The sequence below is a fragment of the Xenopus tropicalis genome, chromosome 4, assembly GCF_000004195.4.
Source record: "Xenopus tropicalis strain Nigerian chromosome 4, UCB_Xtro_10.0, whole genome shotgun sequence".
Lineage (NCBI taxonomy): Eukaryota > Metazoa > Chordata > Amphibia > Anura > Pipidae > Xenopus > Xenopus tropicalis.
Window position 1 is genome coordinate 145729980 of NC_030680.2, and position 20463 is coordinate 145750442.

A 20463-nucleotide genomic window follows, 5' to 3' on the forward strand; every position below is an offset into this window, starting at 1 on the left:
AAAACTTAAACCCTGAATTTTACAGTTTTCATTTTATTTGTTCTTTGTTACAAGTTCAAAACTCTATGAGGCATTCTGGGTAACTATTCAGCACAGGTCAGGTTATAACATATATATAATATATCAGTCCCTGATACATAACAATATCTAAGCATAATGAGACTTGCACGGATTTCACAGAAAGATCAAGAGAGATTTGTATATAAACAAAAAAGATCAAGTGGGAATGGAAAAAATCCTTAGCAACAAAGGGAGATAAACTGTAGCGCATTTAGGTTCAGCTGAAATAATATGAATAAAAAATGTGATCAAATAAAACCCTGAAATACAGGTATGGGATCCCTTATCCGGAAACCCGTTATCCAGAAAGCTCCGAATTATGGAAAGCCCGTCTCCCATAGACTCCATTTTAATCAAATAATGCAGAATTTTTAAACTGATTTCCTTTTTCTCTGTAATAATAAAACAGTACCTGTACTTGATCCCAACTAAGATATAATTACCCCTTATTGGGGCAGAACAGCCTTATTGGGTTTATTTAATGGTTAAATGATTCCCTTTTCTCTGTAATAATAAAACAGTACCTGTACTTGATCCCAACTAAGATATAATTACCCCTTATTGGGGCAGAACAGCCTTATTGGGTTTATTTAATGGTTAAATGATTCCCTTTTCTCTGTAATAATAAAACAGTACCTGTACTTGATCCCAACTAAGATATAATTACCCCTTATTGGGGCAGAACAGCCCTATTGGGTTTATTTAATGGTTAAATGATCCCCTTTTCTCTGTAATAATAAAACAGTACCTGTACTTGATCCCAACTAAGATATAATTACCCCTTATTGGGGCAGAACAGCCCTATTGGGTTTATTTCATGGTTAAATGATTCCCTTTTCTCTGTAATAATAAAACAGTACCTGTACTTGATCCCAACTAAGATATAATTACCCCTTATTGGGGCAGAACAGCCCTATTGGGTTTATTTAATGGTTAAATGATTCCCTTTTCTCTGTAATAATAAAACAGTACCTGTACTTGATCCCAACTAAGATATAATTACCCCTTATTGGGGCAGAACAGCCCTATTGGGTTTATTCAATATTTAAATGATGTTTAGCAGACTTAAGCTATGGAGATCTAAATTATGGAAAGATCCTTTATCCGTAAAATCCCACGTCCCGAGCATTCTGGATAACAGGTCCCTATTATGCCCAAAGGGCTTCACTGATTTGTAAGGAATAAATGGTCTTTCAACTTAGAGACTGTAGTCTAAACCTTTGCATTATATATTCTGTGGAAGCCATCTTGATCCTGAGAAGCTCGGCAACTTTTGACAATATAATGTATCACCACGTGATACAAGTGGCAAAACCAGTTGAGAAGGGAAGACCTAAGGGCACATTCATTAAAGTACGAATACGAATCACGAAATCCGATACTGTTCGTTTGAATATGAAGATCGTATTACGATCATTTATGATTGGCGATCCGAAAGTCACAAAATTTTTGTATCCAAACAATCGGAAATGGCAGGAAAACCTTTCTGACTTTGAACCTTCAGAGCATGATTTTGGAAGCCTCCCATAGGGCTCAATGGCACTCTGCAGCTCCAACCCGGCCCAAGGAAAGTCTCCCATAGGGCTCAATGGCACTCTGCAGCTCCAACCGGGCCCAAGGAAAGTCTCCCATAGGGCTCAATGGCACTCTGCAGCTCCAACCCGGCCCAAGGAAAGTCTCCCATAGGGCTCAATGGCACTCTGCAGCTCCAACCCGGCCCAAGGAAAGTCTCCCATAGGGCTCAATGGCACTCTGCAGCTCCAACCCGGCCCAAGGAAAGCCTCCCATAGGGCTCAATGGCACTCTGCAGCTCCAACCGGGCCCAAGGAAAGTCTCCCATAGGGCTCAATGGCACTCTGCAGCTCCAACCCGGCCCAAGGAAAGTCTCCCATAGGGCTCAATGGCACTCTGCAGCTCCAACCCGGCCCAAGGAAAGCCTCCCATAGGGCTCAATGGCACTCTGCAGCTCCAACCCGGCCCAAGGAAAGTCTCCCATAAGGCTCAATGGCACTCTGCAGCTCCAACCCGGCCCAAGGAAAGTCTCCCATAGGGCTCAATGGCACTCTGCAGTTCCAACCCGGCCCAAGGAAAGTCTCCCATAGGGCTCAATGGCACTCTGCAGCTCCAACCTGGCCCAAGGAAAGTCTCCCATAGGGCTCAATGGCACTCTGCAGCTCCAACCCGGCCCAAGGAAAGTCTCCCATAGGGCTCAATGGCACTCTGCAGTTCCAACCCGGCCCAAGGAAAGTCTCCCATAGGGCTCAATGGCACTCTGCAGCTCCAACCTGGCCCAAGGAAAGTCTCCCATAGGGCTCAATGGCACTCTGCAGCTCCAACCGGGCCCAAGGAAAGTCTCCCATAGGGCTCAATGGCACTCTGCAGCTCCAACCCGGCCCAAGGAAAGTCTCCCATAGGGCTCAATGGCACTCTGCAGCTCCAACCCGGCCCAAGGAAAGCCTCCCATAGGGCTCAATGGCACTCTGCAGCTCCAACCCGGCCCAAGGAAAGTCTCCCATAAGGCTCAATGGCACTCTGCAGCTCCAACCCGGCCCAAGGAAAGTCTCCCATAGGGCTCAATGGCACTCTGCAGTTCCAACCCGGCCCAAGGAAAGTCTCCCATAGGGCTCAATGGCACTCTGCAGCTCCAACCCAAGGAAAGTCTCCCATAGGGCTCAATGGCACTCTGCAGCTCCAACCCGGCCCAAGGAAAGTCTCCCATAGGGCTCAATGGCACTCTGCAGCTCCAACCCGGCCCAAGGAAAGTCTCCCATAGGGCTCAATGGCACTCTGCAGCTCCAACCCGGCCCAAGGAAAGTCTCCCATAGGGCTCAATGGCACTCTGCAGCTCCAACCCGGCCCAAGGAAAGTCTCCCATAGGGCTCAATGGCACTCTGCAGCTCCAACCCGGCCCAAGGAAAGTCTCCCATAGGGCTCAATGGCACTCTGCAGCTCCAACCCGGCCCAAGGAAAGTCACCATACCGAAGCTTGAATGGATCCGAATCTTTCCTACTCGTTGGGACAAATACGATTTTGTCGTAAAAAGTTGCTCAAATTAACGAAAATATCGCAGAAAATACGCAAAAGTTGTAGACTTTAGAAGAAAATACAAATTTTTTGTATTCAGACCTGTCGTACTTTAATGAATGTGCCCCCTAGTGTGCGGGGAAATTCTCTTTGATTTGCTCTGAAAGGTTAAATGTAGACACAGTCCAATATTGTAGTCTGCTTTTGCCAATATTATTTGGATCAAAGAAGCCACTTATCGAAGGCAAATCTATTTTTCTCGCTTTAATTAAAAGAGGACAGCCCAGTTCGGCAATACATGTTTTTAAATATATTGACATAATTAGCAGTTTTAGTGAAAAAAAGATGTGTTGCCTTGCACTGTTTGTGGAGAAAAAAAAAAAAAATAAACATATTGGCCAAATCCAAGTTAGAACGTCATCTGCTTCTCCCAAGGCTGCAGCCCATAACATGTTATTTCTTACATAAAAGGAGGGATATGGTGGCATTTGCTTGATTAACTTCCCTGACAAAAAGTGACAGCTGCTCTCGATGTATGCAGATAAGCCGCACAGTGCAGTTCCGCCTTTGTACATCTGTCGGCAGAAAGGGAAGAATAGAAAGTGCAAAGAGACAAATTGGTCCCAAAAGGCAGTCTATTCAACTTCGGAGGTTTGCTCTATTCAAGCGCACACTGAGAATCTCAAGTACTCGCCGGCTTATTCAGTCGCATTCAGCCTTTAGAATCAACCCACAAGTGTTTAATTTCTTTCTTTTTTTTTTTCACGGCGGATAATGGAGATGTTTTTTTGAAGCATTAATTGTAAGTCTAGCTGATCATCGCTCACAATATTAACTCATTGCTAATTTACTGTTTAACTCGTTTGGTGCTTACATGTTGGCAAAGCAACAGGTTCCTCGGCGAATAATGAAGCGTCCTCCAGTTTCACGTTGGTGTTTAGTAGTGGGGCGTCGGGGAATGAAGGGAAATGCAGTTCCGCCAATAAAGTGGGAATAGGTGCTTTCAGATGTTATGTGCTTGAAAAATACATATACAGGTATAGGACCCTTTATCCAGAATGCTCGGGACCAAGGGTATTCCGGATAACGGGTTCCTTCCGTTATTTGGATCTCAATACCTTAGGGGCACATTTACAAAAGCACGAACGCTCCGAGCGTATTTTTGCCGTTTTTTTCGGGCGTCCGCACGACTTTTTCGTATGGCGCACAACTTTTTCGTACGGCACACGACTTTTTTGTACAGCGCACAACTTTTTTCGGACGTTTGTACGAAAAAAATCGGAAAGGTTTTACCGCTGTTTACAATTGTTCGGTACGAAAATTTCGTGATTTTCGGATCGCCAATACGATATTATCGTGACTAATACGATTTTTTCGTAAGCATTTTCGTGATATTTGCGATCTTCCGAAATTTTCGTTTCCAATACGATTTTTTCCCATTCGTGATTCGGATTCGTGGATTAGTAAATGTGCCCCTATGTCTACTAAAAAATCAATAAAACATTAATTAAACCCAATAGGATTGTTCTGCCCCCAATAAGGGTTAATTATATCTTAGTTGGGATCAAGTACAGGTACTGTTTTATTATTACAGAGAAAAGGGAATCATTTAACCATTAAATAAACCCAATAGGGCTGTTCTGCCCCCAATAAGGGGTAATTATATCTTAGTTGGGATCAAGTACAGGTACTGTTTTATTATTACAGAGAAAAGGGAATCATTTAACCATTAAATAAACCCAATAGGGCTGTTCTGCCCCCAATAAGGGGTAATTATATCTTAGTTGGGATCAAGTACAGGTACTGTTTTATTATTACAGAGAAAAGGGAATCATTTAACCATTAAATAAACCCAATAGGGCTGTTCTGCCCCAATAAGGGGTAATTATATCTTAGTTGGGATCAAGTACAGGTACTGTTTTATTATTACAGAGAAAAGGGAATCATTTAACCATGAAATAAACCCAATAGGGCTGTTCTGCCCCCAATAAGGGGTAATTATATCTTAGTTGGGATCAAGTACAGGTACTGTTTTATTATTACAGAGAAAAGGGAATCATTTAACCATGAAATAAACCCAATAGGGCTGTTCTGCCCCCAATAAGGGGTAATTATATCTTAGTTGGGATCAAGTACAGGTACTGTTTAATTATTACAGAGAAAAAGGAAATCATTTTTAAACATTAGAATTATTTGCTTTTAATAGAGTCTATGGGAGATGGCCATTCCATAATTTTGACCTTTCTGGATAACGGGTTTCCGGATGTATAGCAAAAACTATTTTGTACAAATTAAACATTTTTCCCACAATGGAAAAAAGTATATATGCATATATTTTACCATTTATGGCTTTTTTTATTACCTATAGTGGGTATTTAAGTGCTTGACAACCCCACTTATATGTTTCCTATAATGTGTAACGATCACATCGTGTTCAGCCGAATTGCCAAACAAGGAGATCTTAACCGATGTAAATTTTTTAAATCTAACTTAAGGTCCCCATCCATACACGGGCCGATTGTAGCTGCCGACATGGGTCCCTTGGACAGATTCGGCAGCTTATCGGCCCGTGTAGGGGCAGAAACAAGGGGTCTGGCCAACCGATATCTGGCCTGAAATTGGCCAGAAATCGATCGGGCAGGTTAGAAAATTCAGTCGGATAGTTGATGCGGTCCCCGAACCGACTGCCCCATTGCCGCCGTTAGAATTCGATCGTTTGGCCCCAGGGCCAAAAGATCGAATTCGCCTATATGTTACCCGATATCGCCCACCCGTAGGTGGAGATATCGGGTGAAGATCCGCTCGCTTGGCGACATTGCCAAGCAAGCGGATCTGCCTGTGTATGGTTGGGGTGGAAGTTGCCGTTATCCATTAAACTCATACTTGGACTAATGTGGTCCTTAGCTAGTTGGTTTTTCCAAGTGGCCCAGTTACCATCTCAACAAGCCCAATCAGATACTGCTCAGGAAACGACTGCCCTATCAGCAATATCTGCTCACATTACATTGGAATTACATATCTGGATGTATTACTTTTTACTCTTTTCCCTTTGTGCAGTTAGGTTTGTCCGGTTGGTCTGGCCTTTGTTGATCAATGATGATTGTTTTCCTCAATATTTAAGAGTGCCAGAAAGTAGGCCAACAAACTGCATACAACTTCTTTAAATTCCTCTTTAAAAACAGCCTCGCACAGAAGGCAACAAAGAAGCCGCTTCTTTTCTCTAAAGTTATTTGCCGTGTAAGACGCGTCCCCCTTTTAAATAGATTTGAAATGCTCGGTTTGGCCGGAGTTGGAAAGCTAGTATTGAAACAAGAGGTCACTGGTGCGGGTTACTATGGTAATTGAGTAGGATCATCAATAGTTTTGCTCTCATGAGCATTAAAGCACATAATAGTGGTTAAAGCAAGCAGGTAGGATTACCCTTGCCTTTTGTTCCGCGTAGAAAATGTCTTGTAGTCCGTTTTAAAGACTTCTCAACTCCCAAATCCACCCAGCGGTCACCTGCTGAGTAATTTTGTGTGCTTAATCTCTAACCCTTAACTAGGAGCTTTCTGCTAATTTGAGGCCCATTGGTATTCCCAACACCAAGATGGGACCGGCTGAAAGATGGAAAATGTTCTTTAAACTCATCCCAACTCCTCTTTTGTCCCGGGCTGACCATATCGCCCAGTCTTTGGCAAAGTGAGCAGAATAAGTTGCACGAACATCTCCACTAGAACTTCCCTCGTACAACTTGTCACTTTAGATTGCCATCAGCCAACAAAACAATAATCATTTCATGCTTATTGCTAATTGCAAGCACAGCTGAAGCACAGCGGGAAGCTCTTGCACAGTCTCAGGCCTTTATACCGGCTCCAATCTGTTGTATAGCACTTGTTCACACAAAAAAACTACCAGCAAAGGCAGAAAGAGGCAGAGTCACAGGTTCCTTGTAATCCCCTGGCTTCCCTGCTGATACTGCAGCCCATAAGCATTCCTGGTTTTGTTCTGCTCTTCACAAAAAAAGCTAAAGGAACATTAAGCTACTAGTACGAATGCTTTTTGAATGAAGAACTCAACTCCTTCAGGTGCTTTAAAAAAAAAAAACCCAGAGCTGCATCTGCTTTACAAGATTCTGTTTGCAGCACCCCTGGGGTGATCAGCGGCTTCCTGTAACATGTAAAATATGAGTGTGAACTCAGGGTTCATAGCAAGGAGCAGGAGGTCATGTCACCATTGAAATCTAACAAAATGAAACGGGGGGTTGCAGATGTTGCAGGGCATGTGTAATGACACCATCTCTTGGGATGCAGGGAACCAAGAGACCTCATTGCTAAAATATGCCACCGACGGGGTGCAATTTACAGATTTATTCATTTCAATTTTTACAATTTATATATTCAGAGTCAAGTATGTTATGTGCGCTACATTTTTCTCAGAGAAAAAAAACACGAAAGTACTTAGTAACTGAAATTACTTCTGTAAATAGAATTAGTACTGTATCATTTTATGGAAGGGTTTTTAATATCTCATTATGAAAGATTTCCAGAATTGTTTTTCATACTCGGTGGTTTGGTTCTGTTTGGGTAAGTTTGTAGTGAGCCGGACATGAATTAGAATGGTGTTTCTTTTGCAAAAAGAAAATGTTATTATAATTAGATAAAATAACATGAAATTTGTTTCATGTATGTAAACTGATTGCTAATAAGAGATCCAAAGATATCTAGCAGGTATAGTAGGGAGAGATGGTGCCTATAGTAGCAGTGGGGGGATAATAGCCTCTGGGAAGGGACTGGGGCTGTGGGATAGCAGGTATAGTAGGGAGAGATGGTGCCTATAGTAGCAGTGGGGGGATAATAGCCTCTGGGAAGGGACTGGGGCTGTGGGATAGCAGGTATAGTAGGGAGAGATGGTGCCTATAGTAGCAGTGGGGGGATAATAGCCTCTGGGAAGGGACTGGGGCTGTGGGATAGCAGGTATAGTAGGGAGAGATGGTGCCTATAGTAGCAGTGGGGGGATAATAGCCTCTGGGAAGGGACTGGGGCTGTGGGATAGCAGGTATAGTAGGGAGAGATGGTGCCTATAGTAGCAGTGGGGGGATAATAGCCTCTGGGAAGGGACTGGGGCTGTGGGATAGCAGGTATAGTAGGGAGAGATGGTGCCTATAGTAGCAGTGGGGGGATAATAGCCTCTGGGAAGGGACTGGGGCTGTGGGATAGCAGGTATAGTAGGGAGAGATGGTGCCTGTAGTAGCAGTGAGGGGGATAATAGCCTCTGGGAAGGGACTGGGGCTGTGGGATAGCAGGTATAGTAGGGAGAGATGGTGCCTATAGTAGCAGTGGGGGGATAATAGCCTCTGGGAAGGGACTGTGGCTGTGGGATAGCAGGTATAGTAGGGAGAGATGGTGCCTATAGTAGCAGTGGGGGGATAATAGCCTCTGGGAAGGGACTGTGGCTGTGGGATAGCAGGTATAGTAGGGAGAGATGGTGCCTATAGTAGCAGTGGGGGGATAATAGCCTCTGGGAAGGGACTGTGGCTGTGGGATAGCAGGTATAGTAGGGAGAGATGGTGCCTATAGTAGCAGTGGGGGGATAATAGCCTCTGGGAAGGGACTGTGGCTGTGGGATAGCAGGTATAGTAGGGAGAGATGGTGCCTATAGTAGCAGTAGGATAATAGCCTCTGGGAAGGGACTGGGGCTGTGGGATAGCAGGTATAGTAGGGAGAGATGGTTCCTATAGTAGCAGTGGGGGATAATAGCCTCTGGGAAGGGACTGGGGCTGTGGGATAGCAGGTATAGTAGGGATAGATGGTGCCTATAGTAGCAGTGGGGGATAATAGCCTCTGGGAAGGGACTGGGGCTGTGGGATAGCAGGTATAGTAGGGAGAGATGGTGCCTATAGTAGCAGTGGGGGGATAATAGCCTCTGGGAAGGGACTGGGGCTGTGGGATAGCAGGTATAGTAGGGAGAGATGGTGCCTATAGTAGCAGTGGGGGGATAATAGCCTCTGGGAAGGGACTGGGGCTGTGGGATAGCAGGTATAGTAGGGAGAGATGGTGCCTATAGTAGCAGTGGGGGGGATAATAGCCTCTGGGAAGGGACTGGGGCTGTGGGATAGCAGGTATAGTAGGGAGAGATGGTGCCTATAGTAGCAGTGGGGGGATAATAGCCTCTGGGAAGGGACTGGGGCTGTGGGATAGCAGGTATAGTAGGGAGAGATGGTGCCTATAGTAGCAGTGGGGGGATAATAGCCTCTGGGAAGGGACTGGGGCTGTGGGATAGCAGGTATAGTAGGGAGAGATGGTGCCTATAGTAGCAGTGGGGGGATAATAGCCTCTGGGAAGGGACTGGGGCTGTGGGATAGCAGGTACAGTAGGGAGAGATGGTGCCTATAGTAGCAGTGGGGGGATAATAGCCTCTGGGAAGGGACTGGGGCTGTGGGATAGCAGGTATAGTAGGGAGAGATGGTGCCTATAGTAGCAGTGGGGGGATAATAGACTCTGGGAAGGGACTGGGGCTGTGGGATAGCAGGTATAGTAGGGAGAGATGGTGCCTATAGTAGCAGTGGGATAATAGCCTCTGGGAAGGGACTGGGGCTGTGGGATAGCAGGTATAGTAGGGAGAGATGGTGCCTATAGTAGCAGTGGGGGGATAATAGCCTCTGGGAAGGGACTGGGGCTGTGGGATAGCAGGTATAGTAGGGAGAGATGGTGCCTATAGTAGCAGTGGGGGGATAATAGCCTCTGGGAAGGGACTGGGGCTGTGGGATAGCAGGTATAGTAGGGAGAGATGGTGCCTATAGTAGCAGTGGGGGGATAATAGCCTCTGGGAAGGGACTGGGGCTGTGGGATAGCAGGTATAGTAGGGAGAGATGGTGCCTATAGTAGCAGTGGGGGGATACTAGACTCTGTGACTATGGTATAGAAGGTAAATTAGGGCAAGATTGCAACTTTCAGTTGAAACTGTCGCACTTGCTTGTTGTACGACTCCTGTTACCCCTCAACAGCTGGAGGCAGTTAAGACATACTGAGAGTTGTAGTTTAACATCTGCAGAACAATAAGTGAGACAGCCCTAATTAATGGTCTCCTTCAAGCCCTTGGGCGCTGTCACTACTACAGACACTCCTGGTTGTATCTGATTTACATGTAATTTCAAAAAACTGATTTAAAAGGAAATATCACAACACATTAAGCTAATGTGAAGATAGAAAAGTGCATTAAGATGAGGGGAAAGCATTATCATCCCCATTGTCTCCCTGCAGATAATTTGATAACCGAGGCTCTGGGGCAGTCACCAAAGATCTAAATGAAAGACAAATGCTTGTAGTAAAACACCTGCTCCTCTTTCCTTTCTTTTTTTAACTGTCCATATAATCAGAACAGGGTCTCCTATTAATGGGTGAATACTTCTCTTCTACAGATGTGTCGGCTTGAGAAAGAAATGTCAGGTTGTATTATGTGTAAAATCCATACAGAGAGCAAGTTATTCCTCCATTCTATACACCCATTTATCTCTCTTCTCTCTCTGAGTCGTACTTTCCCTTTAGGAGATTAACACTTCTACAATACACAGAATCCCATTTTTGATACCTAATGATATATATATATATATATATATATATAAAAATATATCCTAAAATATGGGCCCATTTGCCAACATTGGTTCTAAATGGCACTGTTATAGTTGCCAAGGGCTAACTGGTTGATAGGGGTAATTGCTCCTAAATTGGTAAATGGGCCTCATCATCTATATCAGGGATCTCCAACCAGTGGCTCGGGGGTAACATGTTGCTCCCCAACCCCTTGGATGAAAGTAGGTGCCATTTTTGAATTTCTGGCCTAGGGGCACATTTTGGTTGCATAAAACCCAGTGTAAAGCCAAACAGAGCCTTCTATAGGCTGACAGTCCCCATAGGGGCTACCAAATAGCCAATCACACCCCTTATTGGCACCCCCAGGAACTTTTTCCATGTTGTGTTTCTCCCCAACACTTTTTCCAATTGAATGTGGCTCATGAGTATAAAAGGTTAGGGATCCCTGATCTATATAGATACATATATTACACATTATAAGGTAGTTTGCGTTATTACTTTTGCTTTGTAAGGTATCTTTTTCTTCCTTTTCTCCTATTCATCTCCAGTAAATGTTTCACTCCTGCCTGGTTGCTAGGATTAACCGCCCTAGAAATCCAATAGAAACCCAGAGAACAGCACAACATAATAGATGTCATTTTAGGCTGAACTTTCCCTTGAATTGAATTTAATATAGGCCGTCTCTTTGTTGCCCGACCTCTGAATTGAAGTAAATATGTTCAGATTTGTTTTACAAAAATACTCACCATTGGGTGTATTGCCAAATGGATCAGAGTAATGTCCAAATAAAAGTAAAAGGTTTTGTTTGCACTGTAGAGGATTCAGACTCATTTTACAATAAAAAGTTGCCCTTTGAGATTCTTAGACCTATTTTATAAATGCAAAACCAATATAATGTCAGGTGCTAGAGTTCAGCATTAAACCAGGTCATTTCAGTAAGACAAGTATTATATCAATTTTAATGTAAATTTAGGGGAGACTTGGTGAATTGGTACAAATTAAGCTTCATGTTACTGTGAATTGAAGGTAAAGTTGAAAATCTAACTCACCATTGGTTAGGGCTATTAGTCAATATACCATTCTAGATGGCTGATTAAGCTTTCATTGTATTCTAAAATTGGTTTGAACTTCTGCAGATGGGTTTTACCAGCTTAGAAGTGTTTAATATAATCCTTGGGGGTAAATTTGAAAAAAAGTTTATACAGGTATGGGACCCTTTATCCAGAATGCTTAGGACCTGGGGTTTTCTCGATAAAGTGTCTTTCCGTAATTTGGATCTCCTACCTTAAGTCTGCTAAAAAAATTATAAAACAGTAATTAAACCCAATAGGATTGCTTTGGCTCCAATTAGGATTAATTATATCTTAGTTGGGATCAAGTACAGGTACTGTTTTATTATTACAGAGAAAAGGGAATCATTTAACCATTAAATAAACCCAATAGGGCTGTTCTGCCCCAATAAGGGGTAATTATATCTTAGTTGGGATCAAGTACAGGTACTGTTTTATTATTACAGAGAAAAGGGAATCATTTAACCATGAAATAAACCCAATACGGCTGTTCTGCCCCCAATAAGGGGTAATTATATCTTAGTTGGGATCAAGTACAGGTACTGTTTTATTATTACAGAGAAAAGGGAATCATTTAACCATTAAATAAACCCAATAGGGCTGTTCTGCCCCCAATAAGGGGTAATTATATCTTAGTTGGGATCAAGTACAGGTACTGTTTTATTATTACAGAGAAAAGGGAATCATTTAACCATGAAATAAACCCAATAGGGCTGTTCTGCCCCAATAAGGGGTAATTATATCTTAGTTGGGATCAAGTACAGGTACTGTTTTATTATTACAGAGAAAAGGGAATCATTTAACCATTAAATAAACCCAATAGGATTGTTCTGCCCCAATAAGGGGTAATTATATCTTAGTTGGGATCAAGTACAGGTACTGTTTTATTATTACAGAGAAAAGGGAATCATTTAACCATTAAATAAACCCAATAGGATTGTTCTGCCCCCAATAAGGGGTAATTATATCTTAGTTGGGATCAAGTACAGGTACTGTTTTATTATTACAGAGAAAAGGGAATCATTTAACCATTAAATAAACCCAATAGGATTGTTCTGCCCCCAATAAGGGGTAATTATATCTTAGTTGGGATCAAGTACAGGTACTGTTTTATTATTACAGAGAAAAGGAAATCATTTAACCATTAAATAAACCCAATAGGGCTGTTCTACCCCCAATAAGGGGTAATTATATCTTAGTTGGGATCAAGTACAGGTACTGTTTTATTATTACAGAGAAAAGGGAATCATTTTTTTTTTTTTTTTTAAAGTGAGTCTATAGGAGATGGCCTTTTCATAATTCTGCACCTGTATATTATATATTTATAAAGTTGTGTTTGTACGGGCTTGAACCCCTTTGTAAAATGCTACAACAATTTGTGATTTTTTTGGTAATTGCATTTATATTGATCTATATCTACATTGGAAACATGTTTAGAATACAGATATTGTTTCCTTGGAGCGAATGGATGGAGTTTTTGATAGAAGTGTTTGTAAAAGTCATAGATGAAGTGATGATTTCTCTTATTTATAGGAATATTCTGCTTGGAATTTTTTAAATGGAATTTGGCACAGTCGTTGTTTCCCACCCTATTTAATTGTGGTTAATAAATTATCCGGGTGCCAGTAGAAGATTCTATTGTTGTTATTCAATTCCATGAGCGCGTTCGACTTTAGCCGTGAATTTCAGCTAAATCTTTCATGGGAAGTTGAAAAAAAAAATGATTAACCTGCCCTGTTGTTTCCGAGTGGAAAGAAAATATGAAAATTTCCGCGGTTGACTAAACGTGCTCCCGAGACTTCCTGCTCTGCAGGGGTGGCAGTCGGCAGTGTCACAGCTCCGAGCGCTTCTCACAGACGGGAATCACAATGATCTCTCATACAGGGAACTATTATTTCAACAGCTTGATCAGCCCTCATTTATACGTCTACGTGTTTCCCTATTATTCTTCTAATTTCAAGTAAATTGATGATAACTTTTACTCCCATCCAAAACACAACCGTTTATTCCTTAGACTATTTCCCTAGTATGTTCCAAGGGAGCTGGGGGGGGGGGGTGTAAGAATAATTAGGCCTTTTTTGAAGATTGAACATATGCTCTTTATCTTCTGACTGAAGGGTTCCGACCTAGACTTGGGACTTCCAAGGTGAGTTCATCGCGTTCTTGGATTCATCTTTTATTTCTTTCAGCCTTTGCCGCCTTTGCAGGGTTTGCCGAACGAGGAGCACAAAGGAATTATTCATTAATATGATTTATTTCCCCTTTAGAGTTAACAGGAAATCTCGCTTTCAAATTAAATGTGTTTAATTTTTTTTGTGAATGTTAAAAAGTGAGGGTCACTGCTCTTCCCCCTCTGTTGTATTCTGTTTTTATGGTGTGTCTGGAGAACTCTTATCTCTCTTTCAGCAATGGTATACCAGCTCAATGAATGTTGTTTGTACTTGGCTGACCGACCGTATGGATCTGCAACTTCACATTTATCAGCTGAAAACCCTAATTAGGGTCGTCAAGGTAAATCATTCATTCCAAAACGGTTATTTTTCCTCCTTCTTTACATTATACTTTACACATAGCCCCCCTGGCCAGGCAAAATATTATTTTATAATAGTCCGACTCAACTAGGAAAATGAAATAATTATAGACAAAAACATCAATACGTTAAAACAATATATAAAGATACACATAGATTTCTGATTTCATAAAATATTTAATATTGTGAAGTACAGGTATAGAACCCATTATCCAGAATGCTCGGGACCAAGGGAATTCCAGATAAGGGGTCTTTCCATAATTTGGATCTCCATACCTTAAGTCTGCTAAAAAATCAATAAAACATTAATTAAACCCAATAGGATTGTTTTGCATCCAATAAGGATTATTAATATCTTAGTTAGGATCAAGTACAGGTACTGTTTTATTATTACAGAGAAAAGGGAATCATTTAACCATTAAATAAACCCAATAGGATTGTTCTGCCCCAATAAGGGGTAATTATATCTTAGTTGGGATCAAGTACAGGTACTGTTTTATTATTACAGAGAAAAGGGAATCATTTAACCATTAAATAAACCCAATAGGGCTGTTCTGCCCCAATAAGGGGTAATTATATCTTAGTTGGGATCAAGTACAGGTACTGTTTTATTATTACAGAGAAAAGGGAATCATTTAACCATTAAATAAACCCAATAGGGCTGTTCTGCCCCCCAATAAGGGGTAATTATACCTTAGTTGGGATCAAGTACAGGTACTGTTTTATTATTACAGAGAAAAGGGAATCATTTAACCATTAAATAAACCCAATAGGGCTGTTCTGCCCCAATAAGGGGTAATTATATCTTAGTTGGGATCAAGTACAGGTACTGTTTTATTATTACAGAGAAAAGGGAATCATTTAACCATGAAATAAACCCAATAGGATTGTTCTGCCCCCAATAAGGGGTAATTATATCTTAGTTGGGATCAAGTACAGGTACTATTTTATTATTACAGAGAAAAGGGAATCATTTAACCATTAAATAAACCCAATAGGGCTGTTCTGCCCCCAATAAGGGGTAATTATATCTTAGTTGGGATCAAGTACAGGTACTGTTTTATTATTACAGAGAAAAGGGAATCATTTAACCATGAAATAAACCCAATAGGGCTGTTCTGCCCCCAATAAGGGGTAATTATACCTTAGTTGGGATCAATTACAAGTTACTGTTTTATTTCTAAAGAGAAAAAGGAAATCAGTTTTAAAATTCTGAATTATTTGATTAAAATGGAGTCTATGGGGGACGGCCTTTCCGTTATTTCTGGATAACGGGTTTCCGGATAAGGGATCCCATACCTGTACAGCAATATATATATTGACATTTAGGAATTTTGACAGAATATGAATTAATTGGAAGTTAAATGAGTTATACATTAGATAAGGCACGGGGGAACTTTGAAGCCATCCAGATACTAATAGTTCAGCAATATCCATTGGCCGTCGAGCTTGTCCGTCCCCAAATCCAATTCATAACTCATTCCCTTGCTAATTAAATAATAAGTTTATAAGGAGCCAAAAGAGCAGATCCGATAACAAAGGGGGAGCGCATTTCCGTACCTAGTTGTGATGCAAATAGTGTTTCACAGCGCGGCTTAATATATTCTGCGATCATTAAACAAAATGCAAATGGATATTGTTCTTATAATTAGCTGAAGTCGTTTCTCTTACAATGGGTGTTTACACTGAAATATAGGAGATCACGAAAGTGAGATCACATGCCCTGCAAGGATTTATTTTTTTTTTTCTTTAATTCCTGTGTATGCATGTATTGGGCAATGATAATTATTTCAGCGTGAAATCACAGTGTTCTGCCCTGAAATAGGAGTTTAAATCAGTTTAATATCTCTAATGCCTAGTAATCACTCAACAAAAATTATTTCATGAATTCCTATGGAATTTTATATCAGGTTTATTTTTCACAATTAATACATTTTATAAAACTGTTTTCATTTTGAATTTTTTTTCAAATGTATATATATATATACAGGTATAGGACCCGTTATCAGGAATGCTCAGAAGCAAGGGTATTCCGGATAAGGGGTCTTTCTGTAATTTGGATCTCCATACCTTAAGTCTACTAAGAAATCAATAAAACATTAATTAAACCCAATAGGATTATTTTACATCCAGTAAGGATTAATTATATCTTAGTTGGGATCAAGTGCAGGTACTGTTTTATTATTACAGAGAAAAGGGAATCATTTAACCATGAAATAAACCCAATAGGGCTGTTCTGCCCCAATAAGGGGTAATTATATCTTAGTTGGGATCAAGTACAGGTACTGTTTTATTATTACAGAGAAAAGGGAATCATTTAACCATTAAATAAACCCAATAGGGCTGTTCTGCCCCAATAAGGGGTAATTATATCTTAGTTGGGATCAAGTACAGGTGCTGTTTTATTATTACAGAGAAAAGGGAATCGTTTAACCATTAAATAAACCCAATAGGGCTGTTCTGCCCCAATAAGGGGTAATTATATCTTAGTTGGGATCAAGTACAGGTGCTGTTTTATTATTACAGAGAAAAGGGAATCATTTAACCATTAAATAAACCCAATAGGGCTGTTCTGCCCCAATAAGGGGTAATTATATCTTAGTTGGGATCAAGTACAGGTACTGTTTTATTATTACAGAGAAAAGGGAATCATTTAACCATTAAATAAACCCAATAGGGCTGTTCTGCCCCCAATAAGGGGTAATTATATCTTAGTTGGGATCAAGTACAGGTACTGTTTTATTATTACAGAGAAAAGGGAATCATTTAACCATTAAATAAACCCAATATCTTAGTTGAATCGAATACAAAGCACTGTTTGATTATTAAAGAGAAAAAGGAAATCAATTTGATTAAAATGGAGTCCATGGGAGACAGGCCTTCCGTAATTCGGAGCTTTCTGGATATCGGGTTTCCGGAGAACGGATCCCATACCTGTACATAGATTTGTATCTAGACTCGGACATGGGAAGCTCAGCACTGTATAAACGTAAGGAATAGTCCAAATATTCAAAGCTAGAAGTGAGTTGAGAAATGTACACTCAGCAGTCGAGACGACGAGCGTTAACTGGAAATATTAATTATGTAGGTGTTTTGACACGTTCCCATTGATCTGGTAATAATGACGCTTTCTTTGGTGAATACTAATGACATCAGTGTATTTTTTTTTACCCTCTTCAGAAATTAGGCTCAATTATAAATAGATGCTTTGTCACCTATCGTTATGAACACAAATCTGTTCGAGTAGGCTGAGGTATGAGACGGCCCTATTCTGTGACACATTAGAAAGAGATATGGGAAACACAGATTTAACCGTTAAAAATGTCTTAATATTTAAGACTAATTTGTGGTTTTCTAGAAAATTAAGAACCCAAATGAAAAGGAGAATATGTACATAGGCAGAAATAGGGATTGGTGGAAAATAGAGCCAAGAACGGGATTCCGTCAATACATTCAACTAAAGTCATTTAGAAATATTCATAACTAGAATATTGAAAATGACTGCAAAATCGACAAATCAAATGTAAATTATACAGGTATGGGAAACCTGCTATCCAGAAAGTTACGAATTATGGAAAGGCCATCTCCCATAGACTTCATTATAAGCAAATAATTCTAATTTTTAAGATTTCCTTTTTCTCTGTAATAATAAAACAGTACCTGTACTTGATCCCAACTAAGATATAATTACCCCTTATTGGGGGCAGAACAGCCCTATTGGGTTTATTTAATGGTTAAATGATTCCCTTTTCTCTGTAATAATAAAACAGTACCTGTACTTGATCCCAACTAAGATATAATTACCCCTTATTGGGGGTAGAACAGCCCTATTGGGTTTATTTCATGGTTAAATGATTCCCTTTTCTCTGTAATAATAAAACAGTACCTGTACTTGATCCCAACTAAGATATAATTACCCCTTATTGGGGGCAGAACAGCCCTATTGGGTTTATTTAATGGTTAAATGATTCCCTTTTCTCTGTAATAATAAAACAATACCTGTACTTGATCCCAACTAAGATATAATTACCCCTTATTGGGGGCAGAACAGCCCTATTGGGTTTATTTAATGGTTAAATGATTCCCTTTTCTCTGTAATAATAAAACAGTACCTGTACTTGATCCCAACTAAGATATAATTACCCCTTATTGGGGGCGAAACAAGCCAATTGGGTTTATTCAATATTTAAATTATTTTTAGCAGACTTAAGTTATGGAGATCCAAATTACAAAAAGATCCCTTATCCGGAAAACCCCAGGTCCCAAGCATTCTGGATAATAGGTTAAAGGCAAAGGCTGTATCCAATATATATTTAATCAGATAGTGTCAACTTAGTTAATGTACTGACTTGGGAAGGTTATAGGACATGGAGGATAGGAGGTATTTCTGGAACTTTGTAAGAGAAAGAGATACAATAAGGGAAATGCTGGTATTCACAATATATATAATATCACATCACCAAATTCAGTATGGGTATTACTTACACCAGAGGCATCTGCCCCAGCCTCCCAGGATCCCACAGTGTTGCCTAACAATCCAAGTCCCTACAGTCCGGTGGGTGTCATCTATAGCCTGACTTCGCCTATCTATCTCACCCTTGTGCCATAGCAAGAACTACCCTGCCACTATCTATAGGCCCTTATTCACAGGCTCCCTAACTTGTACTGAGTCCCTGGGTCCTGGCTATAGGCCCTTATTCACAGGCTCCCTAACTTTTACTGGGTCCCTGGGTCCTGGCTATAGGCCCTTATTCACAGGCTCCCTAACTTTTACTGGGTCCCTGGGTCCTGGCTATAGGCCCTTATTCACAGGCTCCCTAACTTTTACTGGGTCCCTGGGTCCTGGCTATAGGCCCTTATTCACAGGCTCCCTAACTTTTACTGGGTCCCTGGGTCCTGGCTATAGGCCCTTATTCACAGGCTCCCTAACTTGTACTGAGTCCCTGGGTCCTGGCTATAGGCCCTTATTCACAGGCTCCCTAACTTGTACTATGTCCCTGGGTCCTGGCTATAGGCCCTTATTCACAGGCTCCCTAACTTGTACTGAGTCCCTGGGTCCTGGCTATAGGCCCTTATTCACAGGCTCCCTAACATGTACTATGTCCCTGGGTCCTGGCTATAGGCCCTTATTCACAGGCTCCCTAACTTGTACTATGTCCCTGGGTCCTGGCTATAGGCCCTTATTCACAGGCTCCCTAACTTTTACTGGGTCCCTGGGTCCTGGCTATAGGCCCTTATTCACAGGCTCCCTAACTTTTACTGGGTCCCTGGGTCCTGGCTATAGGCCCTTATTCACAGGCTCCCTAACTTGTACTACGTCCTTGGGTTATGGCTTCTCCTCTGTTGAGAATCTGTGCCTCGGGCCCTCTCTTTGGGTGGAGTCCAAAGAGCAATAACTATAGGATCAATCCCTACTTATAGACAAGAGATTTCCCATAATACCACTTTTTCAATGGGAAATCACACCTCCCATAAACTTACACATACATAGTAGGGGAAGAGTAAAGGTGGCCATACACGGCCAATTTCAGCTGCCGATTCTACACCGATTTGGTAGCTTATCTGCCTGTGTATGGGCTTCCCCAAACTGCCTCAAATTGGCCAGATCTCGATTGGGCAGGTTTGATTTTTCCATTGGATTGGGGATCACATTGACTTGTTGTGGTCCCTGAACCAATGGTGCCTATGCCCTAGGGCCAAACTATCGAATTAGCCTGATATCTCCCACCCGTAATTTGGGCATATTGGGAGAAGATCTACTTACTTAACGACCTCACCAAACGAACAGATCTTACAGTGTATATGGCCATCTTAACTCCTTCACATCCCCTGCATTTGTTTAATGGCGCTAGAGTAGGTACTAAAGTAGGCCATAGAACAACCAGAGCATTTCCAAAAAATATCCCACCCCCTCCTTCAATATGGAAGCGTTTAACAACTCAGTTTCCTAAAGTGACTGTTGCATTAGTATTTTTGTAGCCTTTTTTTAGTAGAATGTTTAAACATATTGAATTTAAGACAAGTTCCTTAGCTGGTGTTACTTTTATATCTTCATCCACCTAAGTCCTCTACTGGAGCCTAAACATCTCAGTCATGTAAATCTAAAGGTGCCCATATACCTTCAGATCCGCTCACTTGGCGATGTCACCAAGCGAGCGGATCTTCTCCTGATATCGGGAGAATCCAGGGTAATTCGGCTGTTTGGCC

At 41.3% G+C, this 20463-nt stretch overlaps 1 protein-coding gene across 27 annotated transcripts in view; it reads left to right on the forward strand.

Moving 5' to 3' along the window:
* Positions 1-20463, forward strand: part of cadps (Ca2+ dependent secretion activator) — a 314914-nt gene that overhangs the window by 290056 nt on the left and 4395 nt on the right. For all 27 annotated transcript variants that reach the window (XM_018092883.2, XM_018092886.2, XM_012960425.3 and 24 more), the window contains 1 exon segment: positions 14133-14237. In XM_018092883.2, coding sequence (XP_017948372.1) covers positions 14133-14237 — 105 coding nt within the window.